The sequence below is a fragment of the Pseudorca crassidens genome, chromosome 3 (genome assembly GCF_039906515.1).
Source record: "Pseudorca crassidens isolate mPseCra1 chromosome 3, mPseCra1.hap1, whole genome shotgun sequence".
NCBI classification, from domain to species: Eukaryota; Metazoa; Chordata; class Mammalia; order Artiodactyla; family Delphinidae; genus Pseudorca; species Pseudorca crassidens.
The window spans coordinates 170,512,149-170,529,529 of NC_090298.1; the positions used below are offsets into that span (position 1 = coordinate 170,512,149).

The 17,381-nt window shown below is 56.8% G+C and overlaps 3 protein-coding genes and 1 non-coding gene across 9 annotated transcripts in view; 2 read left to right on the forward strand and 2 right to left on the reverse strand.

Moving 5' to 3' along the window:
• The window catches only part of TJP3 (tight junction protein 3), a 29,438-nt gene extending 25,164 nt beyond the window's left edge, over nucleotides 1–4,274 (forward strand). The window contains exons 16-21 of the mRNA XM_067734317.1: nucleotides 1,144–1,214; nucleotides 1,635–1,845; nucleotides 1,933–2,033; nucleotides 2,371–2,658; nucleotides 3,621–3,667; nucleotides 4,046–4,274. Coding sequence (XP_067590418.1) covers nucleotides 1,144–1,214; nucleotides 1,635–1,845; nucleotides 1,933–2,033; nucleotides 2,371–2,658; nucleotides 3,621–3,667; nucleotides 4,046–4,148 — 821 coding nt within the window. The 3' untranslated portion in view covers nucleotides 4,149–4,274. The remainder of the gene's footprint in view (nucleotides 1–1,143; nucleotides 1,215–1,634; nucleotides 1,846–1,932; nucleotides 2,034–2,370; nucleotides 2,659–3,620; nucleotides 3,668–4,045) is intronic.
• Nucleotides 2,951–3,023, reverse strand: TRNAG-UCC (transfer RNA glycine (anticodon UCC)). The gene has a single exon. It is a non-coding gene; the product is annotated as a tRNA-Gly (tRNA).
• An 88-nt stretch (nucleotides 4,275–4,362) lies between the features above and the next one.
• Nucleotides 4,363–11,609, reverse strand: APBA3 (amyloid beta precursor protein binding family A member 3). Of its 5 annotated transcripts, none has more exons than XM_067734318.1 (11): nucleotides 11,450–11,609; nucleotides 10,195–10,797; nucleotides 10,067–10,106; nucleotides 7,025–7,170; nucleotides 6,807–6,893; nucleotides 6,549–6,710; nucleotides 6,013–6,192; nucleotides 5,681–5,893; nucleotides 4,908–5,027; nucleotides 4,674–4,814; nucleotides 4,363–4,585 (listed from the first exon to the last, which is right to left on the reverse strand). In XM_067734318.1, exons 2-11 carry the CDS (start codon nucleotides 10,768–10,770, stop codon nucleotides 4,514–4,516), a joined length of 1,737 nt encoding a protein of 578 aa, XP_067590419.1. In that variant the 5' UTR covers nucleotides 10,771–10,797; nucleotides 11,450–11,609; the 3' UTR covers nucleotides 4,363–4,513. The 5 variants fall into 5 exon arrangements, 4 of the variants coding, with proteins under 4 accessions (XP_067590419.1, XP_067590420.1, XP_067590421.1 ...); XM_067734319.1 differs by having other exon boundaries at nucleotides 11,423–11,569; XM_067734320.1 differs by lacking the exon at nucleotides 6,807–6,893.
• A 748-nt stretch (nucleotides 11,610–12,357) lies between these two features.
• MRPL54 (mitochondrial ribosomal protein L54) lies at nucleotides 12,358–15,377 on the forward strand. Of its 2 annotated transcripts, XR_010942557.1 has the most exons (4): nucleotides 12,358–12,519; nucleotides 13,164–13,320; nucleotides 13,901–14,084; nucleotides 14,828–15,377. XR_010942557.1 is itself a non-coding variant. In XM_067734329.1 (3 exons), exons 1-3 carry the CDS (start codon nucleotides 12,402–12,404, stop codon nucleotides 14,031–14,033), a joined length of 408 nt encoding a protein of 135 aa, XP_067590430.1. In that variant the 5' UTR covers nucleotides 12,359–12,401; the 3' UTR covers nucleotides 14,034–14,257. The 2 variants fall into 2 exon arrangements, 1 of the variants encoding a protein (XP_067590430.1); XM_067734329.1 differs by lacking the exon at nucleotides 14,828–15,377 and having other exon boundaries at nucleotides 12,359–12,519; nucleotides 13,901–14,257.
• The last annotated feature ends 2,004 nt before the right edge of the window (nucleotides 15,378–17,381 follow it).

A 17,381-nucleotide genomic window follows, 5' to 3' on the forward strand; every position in this document is an offset into this window, starting at 1 on the left:
CACTGCACCAGCAGGGAAGCCCAAGAATGGTACTGATATATTTTAAATGGTTAAAAAGAAGTTAAAACTTTTTTTTGTGACATGTGAAAAGAACTGAAAGCTGCAACTTGAACAGATACTTGTACATGAAGATTCATCATGATTCACGGCAGCCAAAAGATGGACACAACCCAAGTGTCCATCGACAGGTGATGGATAAATAAAACGTGCTCCATGCACACCGTGGAATATTATTCAGCCTTAAGAAAGGAAGGAAATTCTGACACTCACTACAACATGGATGAACATTGAAGACATGGTGCTCAGTGAAATAAGTCAGATACAAAAAGACAAACACTGTCTGATTCCACTCACAGGAGGTCCCTAGAGGGGTCACATCCACAGAGACAGGAAGTAGATGGTGGGGGCCAGGGGGATGGGGAGTCAGTGTTTCATGGGGACAGAGTTTCAGTTTGGGAAGATGAGAAAGTTCTGGAGACAGATGGTGGGGATGGTTGCACCACAGTGTGAATGCACTTAATGCCACTGATCCGTGCGCTTAAAAATGGTTAAGGTGGTTGGTACATGTTATGTTACACACGTTTTACCACAACAAAGAGAAAAAAGGCAAGTATGCGTCCCCCTCCTTTTAGGCCCCAGCGTGCCTTCTCCCTCAGCTGCCATGCTATCTAGGAGGGCTTCCTAGAGGAAGCAGTACTCCATCTCATGTCCTAGAGGACACATAGGGGATGGGAGAGTAGCTTCTTTCGGGTCACAGCCCAAGCAAAGGCCCAGAGTCGGGACCGAGCCTGAGAAAGTGAGTGTGTGGAGCACAGACCATGCATCCGTCTCCCCATCATGCCAGTCGTTGGCTCAGTGACTCTGAGCTGGTGACCGTATGTCCCTGGCTCAGTTTCCCCATCTGCCAGTAACAGCCACTCCTGTTCAGGAGGAGGAGGTGAGGGTCGTGGTCAGGAGGGGACCCAGTGTGGTGTCAGGAGCGGGGCCAGCAGGAGCTGCTGCTGCTGCTGCTGGCGTTAGGATTTCTCTCAAGGGCCATGGGGAGCCGTGGTGGGTTCTTGAGCAGGGGAGGGGCAGGGAGACGAATTTGAAGGGCCAGTGGACTGCCCTCCCGAAGCTGCCAGTCGCCTCTCCCCTCCACAGAGAGCATGTCAAGGACCGACAGCCCCTCCAAGATCATCAAACTGGACACCGTGCGGGTGATTGCAGAGAAAGTAAGCAAGGCTCTGCTGTGGGTCCCATTTCACGGATGGGGAAACCGAGGCCCAGGTCTCCAATCTGTTCTGGCCCCACACCCCGCAAGTGTGGTTTTCCCCCTCTTGGAGGCTTTGTGATGTGGGGGACTTGAGGGAGACAGAGCCTGCCCAGAGTCACACAGCAGCAAGTCCTGGGAAGAGGCAGAGACTCGAACTGGGGCTCTGGTGCTCAAGACACTGTGGCCTGGGCTATCACCAAGCCCCACCCCAACATGCTGGCCTGCAGATGTGAGAGGCTGGGGTCCACTCTGACCTCAGACTCTTCATCTCTGTCTCTCTGATTCTTCACCTGTCTCTGATGCTCTGTCTCTGGGTGTTTTTCCCTCCACTGTCTCTCTGTCTCCCTCCCCCACGGCCCCCAACATTGGCCCGGCCCAGGACAAACACGCACTCCTGGACGTGACACCCTCAGCCATTGAGCGCCTTAACTACGTGCAGTACTACCCAATCGTGGTCTTCTGTGTCCCCGAGAGCCGGACAGCCCTCAAGGCACTGCGCCAGTGGCTGGCCCCCGCCTCCCGCCGCAGCTCCCGCCGCCTCTACGTTCAGGCCCAGAAGCTGAGGAAGCACAGTGACCACCTCTTCACAGGTGGGGTGGGAGCTTAGGGTCTGGGGTGGGCGGTGGGTCCTGGCCTGAGTCTCCAGCCATGCTGATGCCCCTCCCCACCACCCGCAGCCACCATCCCCCTGCAGGGCACAAGCGACTCCTGGTACAAAGAGCTCAAGGCTGTCATCCGCGAGCAGCAGACGCGGCCCATCTGGACGGCCGAGGACCAGGTACCTGTGAGGGTTTGGGAACAGTCGCAGTTAGGGCTGGGTTAGGGGCCATGGCCAAGGCCCAGATTTGACCTGAGCTAGGATCTGGACCTGGTTCCTGGGGTGAGATGGGATTGGGGTCTTCTCCTGACGCTGGAGTCAGGGTTGGGGCTCAGCTCAGATTTGGGGTCTCAGTCTGGACCAAGGTCAATGGTCAGAACTCACCTTGGGGTCAAGGGTTAAGGCTCAATTTGAGGTTGAGGACTGGAGTTTGGAAGGTGGTGTCCCGGGTCCGGGGTTTTCTCTTAAGATCAGGGAGGGCCGGGGCTCGGCTCAGCCAGGCCATGTGCACCCGCAGCTGGACAGTTCCTCAGAGGACAACCTGGACCTCCCTTACCGCAGCCTGGCTGACAGCTCCGCGGATCTGAGCTGCGACAGCCGGCTCAACAGCGACTATGAGACAGACGGCGAGGGCGGCGTCTACACGGACGGCGAGGGCTACACGGATGGCGAGGGTGGGCCCCACATGGACGTGGACGAGGGGCCCCCGGCGCCAGCCCTGGCCCGGTCCTCGGAGCCCGTGCTGGAGGATGAGCCTCGGATCCTGCAAGATCACGGGAGATCCTCGGGTCACCAGGGGACCCAGGTGAGCAGAGCACCAGGCTGGCCCCAGCAAGGGTCTTGGGATGGGGCTGAGACACCTAGGGAGCCTATTTTCTGCCAGGATGTCGAGGAACAGATACTTCCCCGACCAGATCAGTAGCTTGGACCTTGATCTAGGGTACTTGAACCACTGAGTCACTTAAAGCAAATATTTAACCTCTGCATGAGTTTCCTTATCTGAGATACAGGGATTGATGGTAAAGTCTTGACGTCACAAGCTTGTTATTTTGTTGTTGTTGTTTTGTTTTTTGGCCACGCAGCTTGTGGGATCTTAGTTTCCTGACCAGGGATCGAACCTGGGCCCCCTGAAGTGGAAGCTCAGAGTCCTAACCACTGGACCACCAGGGAATTCCCACAAGCTTGTTGTTTAAACAGAATACACTTAGTCCAAGTCGCGGCCCATGGGAGTCGGGTGTTTAACAATAACAAATATTGACTTAGCACTTATTCTCTGTGCGGCTGCCTCAGCCTCCAAGGTGCCTTTCTGTGAATTTGACAAATTCCTCCAGACCCTCTCTAGGGAAATGTAAAAATGTACGAGTCTATGATGTCTCTGGTAGAATGGTGCTCCGTGGGGTTGCGCAGTACCCGACCTGCTCAACTGTCCATGGCATCCTGATTATGGGGCAGGCTCTCCTCTAAGCACTTGACATATACGAATTCATTTATGAACTCCTGACAACAGCCCTCTGAGGAAAGTCACAGATGGGAAACCCCGCTGCCCCTTTGCTGACAGACTGGGAGATCACAGCCAAGGCCTTCCCCTGTCCCAGGCTGTTTTCTCATTTAAAATTGGGGATGAGCTCCAGACTTCTGTGGGGGCAAGGAGAAAGCCTGTGGGTAGCACTGTCGGGGGCAAAGGTGGGGAGGTGGGATGGAGTGGTTACTCATCCCAGTTTATCATACTTGGGGGATAAGTGTTAACCTTCTTTCTCCCTCTGCAAGGTGGATGGCCACCACCCACAGGGTCAACGGCGACAGGACAGCATGCGGTAAGAGCCCCTGTACTCCACATTGGGGGACCTCAACCCTCCCCCTGGGACTCAGGGTATGGGGTGGAGAAGAGACCTAGAACCAAGCTATGCCTTCGTGGTGTTGGGAGCCTACTGAGTGAGACAGAGCCAGACAGAGCTATTCCAAGTCCCATATAGTCAGGGCCATGGGAGTAGGAATCCTTTTCCTGGGAGGATTGGGAGGGCTCCCTGAAAGAGGGGAATTTGGAGCAGGCTTTGAAGGATGTGTAGGAGTTTGTCAAGTCTTGCTCATCTCTGACTGCACCCACTGTGCCTAGCCCAGAGTCAACTCAGATAATGGTAGGTAAGTCCACACCCTCCCCACCCACAGCCTCTGTTCTATTTTCTGATCCCCAGGACATATGAGCGGGATGCTCTGAGGAAAAAGTTTACACGAGCTCGAGATGTGGAGTCCTCTGACGAAGATGGCTATGACTGGGGACCGGCCACTGACCTGTGACCCCTCCCAGGTGGCCGGCTGGCCTGTCCTCCCTTTTTCTCCCTGAAGCTGAGACTCAGCTTCCCACACAGAACCTGGAAACCTGCCTCCCTCTGCCCGGTCTTTAATAAATGGAGTATTTTCACAGCACTGGCTTCTAGTGACTTCCAGGGACAAGGGGCCAGAGTAGCGTGCTGTCTTTCCTCCCTCAACCCCACAGACCCAGATCTGAGACTTTGCCCATTCAATAAGCTTTTAATTTTTTACATAAGAAAATAATATAGAACCAAGAAACTTTTGGGGCCCTGGCCAGCCGAGGAGGGTCCGCGGACGGAGTTCCGGGGCCGGCGGGGGCTAAGGCACAGTGGTGGGGGGAAGGTGGCCGGTCACAGGTACACCGGCTGCTCCTGGCCTGTGAGCAGGCGGTAGGTGGCAGCAGGCATCATCTTGATGTGGACCTAGGGGCGGAGAGGAGGCGGCAGCTGGAGGCGGCCTCCTCCCACTCAGACCCCGCCCACCCCACCCCCCCACCCCCGCGCAGCGCACCTCAATGTGGGCCTCCGTGAGCAGCTCAATGATGCGGGCGTGGGGCGTGGCCACCACACTCTGCCCGTTGATCTCAATGATGCGGTGCCCCACGCGGACGCCCCCGCGCTCGGCAATGCCACCCCGGAGGAGGCTGCAGATCTGGGGGGACAGGAAGGGCCACGCTGCCCAGGGGGCCACGACTGGGGCTGCCCACCCCCCACCCCCCACCGGGTCCGCGGGCTGGGGACTCACTATGCCGTCCTCCACGCAGAAGCCCAGCTGCTCGCGGACGTGGGGCCGGCGGATGATGGCCGTGGTGACCGGCGGGCAGTGGACGATGCTCAGGGTCACCAGCGTCTGAGACTTCACCTCCTGTACAGGATGGGGGCTGTTGGCCTGGCTGGGCCTCCGGGGGGGCTGCCAAACTTCCTGCTGGGCTGCAGCCCCTCCTGGGCCTGTTTACCCACTCATAAAATGGAACCTATAGATTCTACAAGACCCCTTGAGAAGTGGTTAAGAATGCAGGCCAGAGCTGGGTGGTCTTGGAGTCAGAGCTGTGCCACCTCTCACCTCCCTGGGCCTCAGTTTCCTCATGGTCAAAAGCAAGGTTCTAGCAGTGCCCACAAGGCAGGGTTACAAGCACTCAGTAACACACTGCGTGAACCGCGTCAGACTTGCCCTTCTGGCCTGGCCAGGCCCCTCCCCATCTCTGGACCTCAGTCTCCCCGTCTGGGCAACGAGGGTCAAGACTCAAGAATACACTTGCTGCCTCATGGCACAGAGGACAGGCCTTGTGTTCCAATCCTGCTCCCGCACCAGAGTGGTGTCCCTGGACTTACCCTCTCTGAGCCTCGGTTTCCCAGAGTGCACGGGTGCGGGTAGGACTTGAAGCTCTACTTGCCCCTTCTGGACTGAGACACAGAGACCTGGCCTCGGGCTCACTTTCCCGGCCGTGTGGGGAGGGGGGGACTGCCATCTGGGGGGCCCTCGCAGGCCCTCTGCCCCGGCCACCCCGGAGGACTCACGCGGACGGCAGCCTGGCAGGCGGCCAGGGGCAGCCCCACCAGGCTGGTCCCGTTGATGGCGGTGATGCGGTCTCCAATGCTGAGGGCCCCTGAGCGCTCGGCGGGGCCCCCGTGCAGCAGGTTGGCGATGACGGCCGTGGGCAGCAAGGAACCCCAGCCCGACTCCACCAGGGCTACGCCCAGACCCTCACCCCGGCGTTTCTCGATGCACACCTGGGGGGTCACAGGTGGCGCTTGAGGGCTGCTTGGAGGAGGCAGGAGGAGGTGGGTGGGGGGCGCGGGAGGCCTTCAGGGCCACTTGGTGGGCCGGGGTGGGGGACCCACTTGCTCACCTCCCTGCAGTTCTCGCTATTGGAGAAGTGGTCGAGGTCCCCGTTGTGGAGGTGGCCGGGGCCCGTGGCACCCTGGCTCTGCTGGGAGCCCACCTGGCTGGGGTTGATCCCACTTTCCCGCAGGAACTGACTGTAGGCCACGGCGAAGGCCTGGCCGATGGCCTGGGCGATGAGCTGGGCCTGTGGGGTGAGCGGCACCTCTCTGGGGGTCCCACCCACCTCCTTCAGGTCCCCCCCAGCCACTGACATCCCTACTACCAGCCCATCCACCCCCAAGTGGGACTGACCTGCCAGCTGCTGGCCGAGCATCTAGGGGGAGGGGAAGGGAGACAGGCCTGGGGCAGGGAGGGTTTGGGGAGACAGCTGCCAGTCTGAGGCTCTTACAGGAAGGCCTGGAATATATGGCTCAGGGCCTTCAGGAGGGTGAGGACGGAAGGACGCTGGGGTGACAGTGCGACCAGGTGGGGCTTTGGTGGAGAGCAGGGGCCACTGTGAGTTCCCCCTCGCCCTCAGGACACCCGGAGCCCGCTGCTCACGTCCTCTGAGTGGAAAACATGGCAGATCATCTTGTAGAGCCGGCGGCTGTGGGGCTGGGGTGCCGGCCGCCGGGCCAGCCGCCGCCGGGCCATGAGCACCAGGATGCTGCCGATGTCAGCGATGTAGGAGATGGTCTGCAGGGCGTGGTCCATCAGGGCCTCCTGGAGGGGGTGGGGAAACCAGGCTGGGTGGGCTGCGGGGGCCTCGCTCGGCAGTGGAGGCGCCCACGCCCCAGAGGCCAGGCCTGGGCCCCGTACCTGGGAGTCAGCCGTCAGAACCTTGACCCTCTTGGTGGAGACGAAGAGGTCTACCTCTGTCATTGGCTGGGTCTCCCCATCGGGGGCCTGTGGGGGGCGGGGTGGGACGTGGAAGCCCCCAAAGACCCAGACTCTGACCCGCCAGGCTCAGAGGGCCTCGGGGGACCCGGCCTGCAGCCCACCTACCCGCCCACCCACCTGCCGGCCCCTGGCTTCACCTTGACGCGGTCCATGGCCTCCTGGGCCTGCGCCATGCGCGTGCTGGGGGGCGGGTTTCGCTCAGACACCAGCTGGGTGGAGCCCAGGTATTTGGCCCCGAATATGACACCATCTAGGAGGTCTTCGTGGTCACAGGGGCCGGACGCTGAGGGCGACAGCAGAGACGGGTCAGCCCCCTAGAACCTCTGCCAGGCTCGTCCACCCCTGTGGGCTCTGCCCAGAGCCCTGAATGGTCTGGAAGCACAGAGAGTTCTGCCCCGCGGCTTGGCACTTGGAGCCACACACGCCTGCCCACGGCCCCAGAGCCACCCCATCAGCCAGAGCCACAGGTCAGTGGCTCGGCCCTCATGGATGTAGAGCCCTCCGTCAGTCTAGAGCTGGCTCTGCCCACAGCTCAAGGACTCCCGGGCAGAGGACGCGGTTTCAGGAGCAGGCTCTGTATCCAGAACCAGAGCCAGAAGCAGCTCTTGTGCCCACACCCAGCGCCGCCCTGTGTGGCTAGAATTCCAGGAGTCAGGCTAAAACCAGACAGTCCCACTCCTATTTCTAAAACCCTTGACATTATAGAACCATAGTCAACTCTGCTGGATGGTTCTGGAAGCCCAATCAATCTAGAGCCAGTCAGCTCTGCCCACTGCTCTAGGATTCTCTATCGGCCCAGGACCACAGACAACTCTACCCCGTGGTCATAGAACTGCCCAGACAGAGTAGAAAGGGGCAACTGTCCACATACCTCAGACTCTCCTACTGTCCAGAAACCCAGGTGGTTCCTGATCTGTGATTCTAGAACACCCTGACACGTCTCAAACCACAGAATTCTGCCTGGGATTTTAGAAACCAACACTGCTCCAGAATCACACTTTTCCACTACGTGATTCCAGAACGTCTTGATCAATGCAGCATTGGGAAGCTCCTCCTGTGGTTCCAGAACCCCCTCAATAAGTCACAACTGCAGATGCACGGGGCAATTCCAAGAATGATCTGAACAATCCAACTCTGCTCATGGTTCTAGAATCCCCCCAACCCAGCCCAGAACCACAAAAAGCTTCGCCCCCATGGCTCTAGAATTCCCTGAGCAACCTAGAGCCAGACAGCAGTGCCAGTGATTCTAGAATATTCTAATCAATAGCTATTGCTTTTTGGAGAACCACAGGCCACAGGGAATGAAACCACATTCCAGTGAACTTAAAGGATAGCCAGTTCTGCCCACTGTCCTTCATGATCTAAGCATTCCAGAACAACAGATAACTCTGCTCTGGGTTCTAGAACTGCACCATCCAATATGGTAGCCACCAGGCACATGTGGGTATTGTGCACTTGAAATGTGGCTGGTCTGGACTTAGATGTGCTGTAAGTGGAAGATGCATGCCGGATTTAGAAACCCTCATAAAAAAAATGTAAAATTATAAACTGTTGATTGTATGTTGAAATAACATTTTAAATATATGGGCTTAATTTAAATGTTATTAAAGATAAAGATAAAAATGTTATAAAGATAATTTAAAAAGTGTTTGCTTTTTTAATGTGGATAACTAAAAAATTTCAAGTGACATGTGCCTCGAATTCTATTTCTGTTGTATAGCTGTAGAACTGTCTTGAATTGGACAGTTCTGCCCAGTTCTAGTACAGCTCCTAAAGGTCTAGAACCAGAGATAAATTCCATTCACTCCATGGTTCTAGAACTCCCCAGTCTAAGTAGAACCTGACAGCTCTGTTCATCATTCCAGAACACCCTCATCAGCTGAGGTCACTTTAATCTAGAACCACAGGCAAAATGCTAGGTCTGGAACTCTCTAGGTGAATCACAGCTCCACCCATGACTCTAGAACCTTCTTGGAACTACAAGTTCAAACCAGCTTCCTTTCCCACAACCACAGAACTTGTTCTTTGACCTAGAGCCTCAGATAGTGTGGGGGAGAATGTTCTAGAACATTCCAGGTGGCCAGAACAGGTACTTCTCATGCCTTGAGAGCAGATTGGCAAACTTTTCTGCAAAGGCCCAAACAGTAAATATTTTTTATTTTGTGGGCCAGATGGTCTCCATTGCAACTACTCAGTCTGGCCATTGTAATATGAAAGCTGCCACCGACAACACGCTAATGAACGGGCGTGACTCTGTCCCGATAAAACTTTATTTGCGGACACTGAAATCTGAATTGCCTATCGTTTTCACCTGTCAAGAAATGTTCTTCTTTCAAGTTTTTTCAACCATTTAAAAATGCATGGGGGCTTCCCTGGTGGCCCAGTGGTTAAGAATCTGCCTGGCAATACAGGGGACACAGGTTCGAGCCCTGGTCTGGGAAGATCCCACATGCCATGAAGCAACTAAGCGCGTGCACCACAACTACTGAGCCTGTGCTCTAGAGCCAGCGAGCCACAACTACTGAGCCCACATGCCACAACTACTGAAGCCTGCGCGCCTAGAGCCCGTGCTCTGCAACAAGAGAAGCCACTGCAATGAGAAGCCCGCGCACCGCAATGAAGAGCAGCCCCTGCTCACCGCAACTAGAGGAAGCCCATGAGCAGCAATGAACACCCAACACAACCAAAAATAAATTTAAAAAAAATAATAAAATAAAATAAAAATAAAAATGCATGGGACTTCTCTGGCGGTCCAGTGGTTAGGACTCGCACTTCCACTGCAGGGGGGGCGCAGGTTCGAACCCTGGTTGGGGAACTAAGATCCCACATGCTGCACGGCATGGCAAAAAATAATTAATTAAAAAATAAATAAATAAAATGCAGAAGCCGTCTTAGCTCACAAAACATACCAGAAAGTCCACGGATGGTAATTTACCAACCCTTGCTCTAGAATCAAGTGCTACAATTTGCCAAGTCTGCCCTAACGCTCCCTATTCATTCTAGAACATTCTCAGGACTGTCTCTCTTCTTTCAGTTGTCTGGAATCTACTCGAACCCAACCTCAGAGTCTCTCTAGAAGCAACTCGTTACTGGCAAACTTTGTGCCAGGTTCTGGGAGCTTGAGTCGGGCTGTTCTGAAACCCCGAAGTCCCTGGGGCCAGGGTGGGCGGGACACTCACCCTCCTGGAGGGCAGGGTAGGAAGCCAGGGTCTCAGGGCTCTGGAAGAAGACAGAAGAGGGGTAGGCCTGAGTCCTCCTGTTTGGCTCCCAGCAGTGGAGCGGTCTGGGGGGGCGGGGTGGGTTCTACCTGGGCACTGGCAGGTGGCTCTTCAGAAGTGACCAGAGGTACTGTCTCCAGCCAGAGTTCTGGGGAGCTGCTTGAGCTCCTGCCCTCGTCCTGCTCGACAGAGGCTCCTTCTGCCCACTCCTGGGGGGCCATATCCCCCTCTGGGTCATCAGGGGGCTGCAACAGGCGAGGAGCAGGGTCCGGAGGTTCCTGAGGACCTGACTGGGAAGGAGGGCGTTCGTCTTGCTGCAAGAGGCTCAGCAAGTCTTCCCGGCCAGCCTCGGCGGACAAGAGCCCATGGGCATCGGTGATGTCCTGAGAGGCCAGGCCATGGCCAGTGGCAATGTGCAAGGGGCACGGGGGTCCGTCTGGGGACAGGCCCCCCAGATCACTTGGCAGAGCTTCAAACTGTTGCAGCAGGTCCTGAATATTTAGCCCGTCAAGTTCCATCTGACTCAGGCTGCCGGGGCCTCCTGGTGCCGGGTCCCACGGGCAATCAGGGGTGAGGTCCTGAGAGGGTGAAAGTGTGTCCCTGGGCTCCTCCAAGTCCATGGCTGGAGGTCCTGGAGGGGGTTGGGAGGTTGTCAGGAATTCCATGCCTGGACCCTGGGCTCAAGCCAGCATCTGAAAGAGAGAATCAAAGATGAGATTTCCTGGCTTCCAATTTGGTACCAGGCTCTCACCTGGTATGTATTCATACAGAACACATAATTTAATCCCTATCATACCCCACAAGGAAGGTTCTGCTATGATCCTCATTTTACAGACGAGGAAACTGAGGTGCAGAATGAGCAGCTGCAAGGCTGTGGCTTCCCAGGCTCCAAACCCCGGGGGATTCCCCTGTACCCGTTGCTCCAGACCTCTCCCCATCCGTGGACCCTGTTCACCCCAGTCCTGGTTCTTCCAAGTCTTCCTCCCCGGAGATGTGGAGGCTGGAGACATACTCTGACTATATAGACCCGACCGGTGTAGGTCGCCGAGACGCAGAACTCAAGACCTCAGTCCAAGACTTGAGACTCAGAATTCCAGACTTAATACTACAGTTCCAAGATGCCAGAAAACGGACTCTCATCTCAAAACCTCCAATGCCACCCTCAAGATCGACCCCAGACTCAGACCCCAGACTGAGGTCCACTCAGACGCAACCTGAAGACACAACTCGAGCCTAAAGCTGAGTTAAGACCCCAGTCCTCTAGCGGACCCCAGACTCAAGACTTCAGACCCGTGACCTCAGGCGCTGGCTCCAGACCCCGCTCTGCTCCGCCGGCACACTCACTTCCCAAACCGAGGTGGCCTCAACCCGCGCGGCCCCCAGAACCCCGCTCCCTGGCTTGTCCGGTCCTGCCAGTCGCCGCCGCTCGCCAATTCCCGGACTGGGCGCTGGCAGATCTGTCCGCGCAGCACTCCTGGACCACTGGGCATGCGCACGCCCGCGGGGCTTGCTGGGAAATGTAGTTCTCTCAGCCAGCCTGGCCGCGCGGGGGCGTTAGATGTTGGGACCGTGAGTTCGAGTCTGGAGCCTTCATTTACGCACAGTGAAAGCTCGGGCTGGCTTCTGAGCCTGTTTCCTGAACTGCAAAGTGCGGTTTAGAGCCACTGCTTGACTGCTACGGCTTTGCTCATTATTCCAAGGGATGGCAGATGGGAAGAAATAGGACTGGAAAATACTAAAGGAGCGTGAAAGGCGGACTCTTTCGACTCCAGGGACACCGGAAGCGACGAGGGGACCATATTGTAGACAGACCTCCGGTGTGGCACTCAGTAGGGCGGCCGCATGGCTCGCCTGGCTTAACTTTACCTCCCTAAACTTCCGGCTTCCTCAGTTGTAAACTGGGTATAATAATAGCACCTACCTCCTAATTAAACGAAATCGAGCTGGTTACAGATTTAGCAATAGATTTAGAAAATAATGAGCCTAATAATGGTGTTAACTTTTATTAGTTTTAGGTTTTCAGTAATTGCTCATTGACTAGAATCAAGGATGTATAAGTTGTGATACTTAAAGTAAGTGATAAGTAACTGAAGGGCAAGAAGTCAGACATCCTTTGGAAGTCGCCTCGTGCAGTACCTGGGGATATCTACAAAAGTTTAAAGAAATCACAATTAACATATGCTTACGGCCGGAATAATACATTTCCCATAAATCTTTAGGAGCCTACAACTCCCAAGCACCCCTCGGCCGCAGACGTCCTCCGGAAACGTGAACGTGCACGCGGCCGGGATACGTCATGGCGGCCAGGCGCCTCTTAGGTGCTACGTGGAGCTCGGCCGGCTGGCGGGTTCGGGAGCTCCCGGACCCCGCCGCTTCTGTAAGACTCCATGTACGAGATTATGCCAAGAGACCGGGTGAGCTGGGTTAGGAGGGACCAAGATGAGAATGATAGGGACATTGGGGAGTTGGTGGTGCGCAAGCGCTGGTTGGGGAGGCACGTCCTAGAGTCAGCGCGCAAGCGTAGAGGCTAAGCTGTTTGCGCAGGCGCAGTTTGAGGTACCTAGGGCGCGATTGGACTCAGTGCGCAGGCCCAAGTTTTTTTTTGTTTTTTTGTTTTTAATGTCGGGGCGGGGGTAGGAGTAGGTCATGGACTTGGGTCCCTGTGACGTTTCTGCTTCCAAATTAGTCACCTTTGGCAGGTTATCACCAGAAATTGGGGCCCATCTAAGTATTAAAACCAAAACAAGGTTATTTAAATTCTCTCTGGATACAGCCTTGCCCAATCTCCTTTGTTGTAAGGAGGGATTTGGCAGACGTGAGGTTTTAAAGACACAGAGCAGCCAGCGGAGGCTCTTTTTTCGTGAGATAAAGAGAAGGAATGAAAATGGGATTGAAGAGGAATGACTTGGTTTCTCTGAATATCAGTGTCATTTAATGCACTATCCGTGTCCCAGTTAAAATCATTTTGAGTGCAGCAGACAGGGTCCAGCCAGGGCAGAAAGGGACGACTGGCCTCCCGAGGGTGGAGCTGGGCTGAAATGATTCTCCCCCACCGTAGTCATTAAGGGGGGCAAAGGTGCTGTGGTCGGTGAGGCCCTGAAGGACCCAGAGGTGTGTACAGACCCCATCCGGCTCACCACGCACGCCATGGGTGTCAACATCTACAAGGAGGGCCAGGATGTGGTCCTGAAGCCGGATTCCGAGTACCCAGAGTGGTGAGTGTGCCAGGACTGGGTAAGGAGGGCCTGGCTAACCGAATCTGAGGATCCGGGAGGGCTTCCCTGGGGAGGTGGTGTGTGAGTCGACCTGAGTGGGTGGACAGAGCGTTAGAGGTGGGCAGGAACAGCCAGTGCACAGGCTCCAGGCAGAACTGCACCTGGTTTCTTAGTGGACCCCGGGAGGCAAGATGGAGAGTAGGGCGAGACAGGGCAGGAACTTGATGGAGCCCAGCTTTCAGGGGGCTGCAGGGGGAATTTTTGCTCTTGGCCCTGAGAGCAGTGGCAGGATGCGGAAGCTGTTGCCACGTGCCAATCCTTCAAGCTGGGGAAGGTTTAGAAAGGTTGAGCGAGTGGGTGGGGAGGCCTTACAGGTGGGCAGGCGGCACGGACAAAGGCCAGGAGGCAGAAGGTTTGGCGTGCGCCCACCTCAGATCCCAGCACCCTTGGGATAGGGGTGCTCCCTTGTTCCATGTCCTCAGGGTGGGGAGGGACTGCCCTGAGGTCAGGGGGTCTGGGGTGGGGGAGCCGCGGGGAAGGGGGCTGCTCTGCAACCCCGACTCTGCCCACTCCCCGTCAGGCTGTTCCAGATGAACGTGGGTCCCCCTAAGAATCTGGAGGAGCTGGACCCTGAGACCCGGGAGTACTGGCGGCTGCTGCGGAAACACAACATCTGGCGCCACAACCGGCTGAGCAAGAACCAGAAGTTCTAGCGGGAGAGGGACCAGAGCACCCTGACCCTCCAGTGACCTGGAGGAGATGCGGTGGGTCGGTGGGGGGGTACCTCCCCCAGCCCACCCCCTGGACTTTTTATTTTCTGGAAAAACAGACTTCTTCGAGAACAGAGGAGACTACCACCCTCATTGGGGTTACTGGGTGGCCCCTGCATTGAAGCTGAATCAGGGCCCTGGGGGCCAATAAAGACTTCTTGGGGCAATTGCTGGCAGGCTCCAGATGCCTCTGGGTGTTGTCGTATGTCAGGGCCAGGAGGGACTTGGGGGAGGCAGTGGGGAGGTGGGCACTTCAGACCCAGTGGTCCCATGGCCCAGCCTCCACCCTCAATGATTGCTGGGCGTCTGCAGGTCCATCTTCCCCTCCCGGCCTCACTGAGCTGCTCACCCTCATTCCTGGAATTCCTAGTGTTGCCCAAGAGGCCCCAACCTCCATCCTCGAGGGGGAGGGTTTTCTAGCCAAGCCGCTCTGGGTTGCACTGGACTCACACCTGAATCAAGTCATCCGGAGCAGAAGAGAGTCTTTGTGAGCTTCAGGAACTGAAATGTCCAGGGGTACGGTCTGACTTCAGGCACGGCTAGATCCAGGTGCTTCAGTATTCAGCTGTGGCTCTCCATCTCTGGGTCCTTTTAACTCCAGTGGGTAGTTCCCTCGGGGAGGAGTGGCTCCAGGGCTTCTAGCTGACACCCCCTATCCAGTTCACCAAGCCCAGCCAGAAGGAAGGGACTTCTCATTCCTTTCTGCCAGGGTCACAGGGGTTATCTTCATTTGCCAGTCACTTGAGCTGAGGGACCTGGGCCTACTCATCATTCTCCTTTCCATCCACCACCACTGGTGCCCACCAGATTGAAGGAAGCTGGAGGACACACACAGTGCCAGGACCACACTGCTTGGGGGGCTGGATCAGGGCCCTCTCGCCCTCCAGGCTCCTCCAGAGCTGGACAGGTAGGGCAGGGCAGGGTCCCCGAGGCTAATTCTGTCTGGTCCCAGGAAAATGAGGGCCCTCATCCTCTTAGGAGGACTCTGCCAGGCAGATTACCCCACACCTGCCCTCGCTGGTGGCCTGTTCTGGGCAGGCGGATCGTCCCAACCCTCCCATGGTTCCCCATGGCTCTCAGTAAAAACAGAAGTTGTCATGGCCACGGGCCTCCTCACTGTTCATCCAACGTGCCAAGCATGGTGCTGCCCCTGGGCCCTCTGCCTGCGCCGCTCTTCCCCCGGATGTTCTCAAGGCTCCCTCTTTCACCTCCAGGCCTTTGCTCTGATGTTGCCTTCTCATTGACGCCTCCCCTGACTACCCTATTAAATTGCAACCCTGCCACACATTCCTGATCGCCCTTCCTGGTTTTATTTTTCTCCCAAGCATTTACCACCAGCAGGTGTTCCATGTTCTACTTATTTTTAAAATCGTAGTTCTTGTCTCTCTCCCACTGGAGTGGCAGCTCCACTAGGGCAGAGGCCTTTCTCTGCTTTGTTCAGTCGTGTCCTTATCGTAAGTTGGATGGGTGGACGGATGACTGGATGGATGGCTGGCCTGGCTGCTGCAGTGTAGACAGCACACAGGCCATCGGGTTCACCTGAGGTTGGAGGTTGGAGGTTGGAGGTGAGCAGGCCAGCTGAGAGCCCCAGTGGGCAGGCGATCTGGGTGTGAGGACCTAGAAGTGAAATTCCTGGAATGTCCTGGTACCTGTGGTAGCTTCCTGGACAGAGCCTGGAGCGACTGGGGTGCTGCCCCCGACCAGAACACGGCACTCTCCTGTTCTGACCCTGGCTGCCCCATCCCTTAAGGAGGTGCCCTGTCACGTGGGCACTGGGCCAGCTCCAGGCAGCAGCGACATCCCATTCCTTGCCAGCTCCCCCCTCCCCCCAACCTGGAGTGCAGCTCAGCCCCGGGAAGGGTGGCCATGACGCCTTCGTGAGCAGGACCAACACCCCCCCATCCGAGCAGGTGGAGCCCCAGGACGGTCCTTGGAGGCTCCCGGGGGGGCGGTGTTTTCCACCAAGCCAGGCCTCGGCTGTGGCGCATCTCAGGTGGGGTCAGCAGGGACGTGGTCAAGGAGAGACTCGGGGCTGCAGGTGACAAATGTCTGCTCAAACTGACTTAAGCAGAAGAGGGAATCCACCGGCTCAAAGTGCAAAGTGTGGGCGGGGATGGGGTCCTGGGGAGGCCCCCCTTGTGGCTTGGGTTCCTCTGTGCTGAGCAGCCTCACTCTTCTGAGCAGATCCGTTTGCCCAGCGGCTCGCACTCTCCCAATTCCAAGTCCCGGGAGAAACAGAATTTCTTTTCCCAAATGGTTTCAACAAAAAGTCGTGGGCCTGACAGCACCCGTGTCCCCTGCAACGGCAGACGGATTCTTAACCACTGCGCCACCAGGGAAGCCCTGTGTGGTCAGTTTTTGACAAGACTTACTGATCTTACAGGTGTCACCCACCCCGCCCCCGCCAAGGCTCAGAACCCGTGTTCTAGATGGTGTGGATGGAGATGTTACCTGTTGCTCTGTGCAGTCATGGCCCCCAGCCCCATGTGGCCAGAACAGCTGAGGAGCGCAACATGTAATTTGTTGTCACCAGTTTGAACTTCCGAGCCACATGTGGCTGGTGGGGGGTCCCGGTGGACTGTTCCAGAAATCCGAGCTGGCCCCTCTGCTCCAGCCGGTCTCGCTGCCTCTTCTCTGACCGGGAAACTCCCAACTTGTCACCAAGCATCGTTGCCTCCGGTCACCTCTAGCTCCCTTGCTCTGCAAACCCGATACATCCCGAGCTTGGCCAGTCCTAGGGCTTCTGTAGCAGCTGTTCATTCCCCTTGAGGGGACAGTGGGGACAAAGCCCAAGCGGCTGGAATGAGCTGGGGATGAAAGAAGAGATGGTGGAAGCTGAGGCCATGTGGCCAGGGGCGGCCTCGGCAAGACAGGAAAACTTGTCTTCAGGCTAATGTACCCCAAAGTCACCCTGGGACCTGTGGAAGTGTCACCTCACGGGGCAGAGGAGACTTTGCAGGTGGGGTTAAGGCCCCTGAGACAGGGATGACCCTGGATTCCCCGAGGGGCCCAGTGTCATCACAGGGTCCTTATAAGAGGGAGGCGGGAGGGTCACAGAGAGACGGGAGATGATGCGCTGCTGGCTGTGAGGATGCAGGAGGGGCCCCGAGCCAGGGATGCGGCGCCTCTAGAAGCTGAAGGCGGGAACCAATGCTCCCCTGGAGGCTCCGGAAGGACCCGCCCTGCCCACACCTGTGAGACCCACACGGTAGGGGTGAGGAGGGGGTCCAGGCAGCTGGGGAGGGACCCTGCTCCCCCTGGGCAAGGCAGACCCTCTGCTGCCTGCAAAAA

Coding starts and splice junctions, on each gene's coding strand:
- MRPL54 (XM_067734329.1), top strand. CDS start 12,402: ATGGCGGCCAGGCGCCTCTTAGGTGCTACGTGGAGCTCGGCCGGCTGG. Junction 12,520..13,163: donor AGATTATGCCAAGAGACCGG/GTGAGCTGGGTT, acceptor CCCCCACCGTAG/TCATTAAGGGGGGCAAAGGT. Junction 13,321..13,900: donor GATTCCGAGTACCCAGAGTG/GTGAGTGTGCCA, acceptor ACTCCCCGTCAG/GCTGTTCCAGATGAACGTGG.
- APBA3 (XM_067734318.1), bottom strand. CDS start 10,770: ATGGAATTCCTGACAACCTCCCAACCCCCTCCAGGACCTCCAGCCATG. Junction 6,894..7,024: donor AGGCCATGGACCGCGTCAAG/GTGAAGCCAGGG, acceptor CGCCCCCCACAG/GCCCCCGATGGGGAGACCCA. Junction 4,586..4,673: donor TCACGGAGGCCCACATTGAG/GTGCGCTGCGCG, acceptor CTCCGCCCCTAG/GTCCACATCAAGATGATGCC.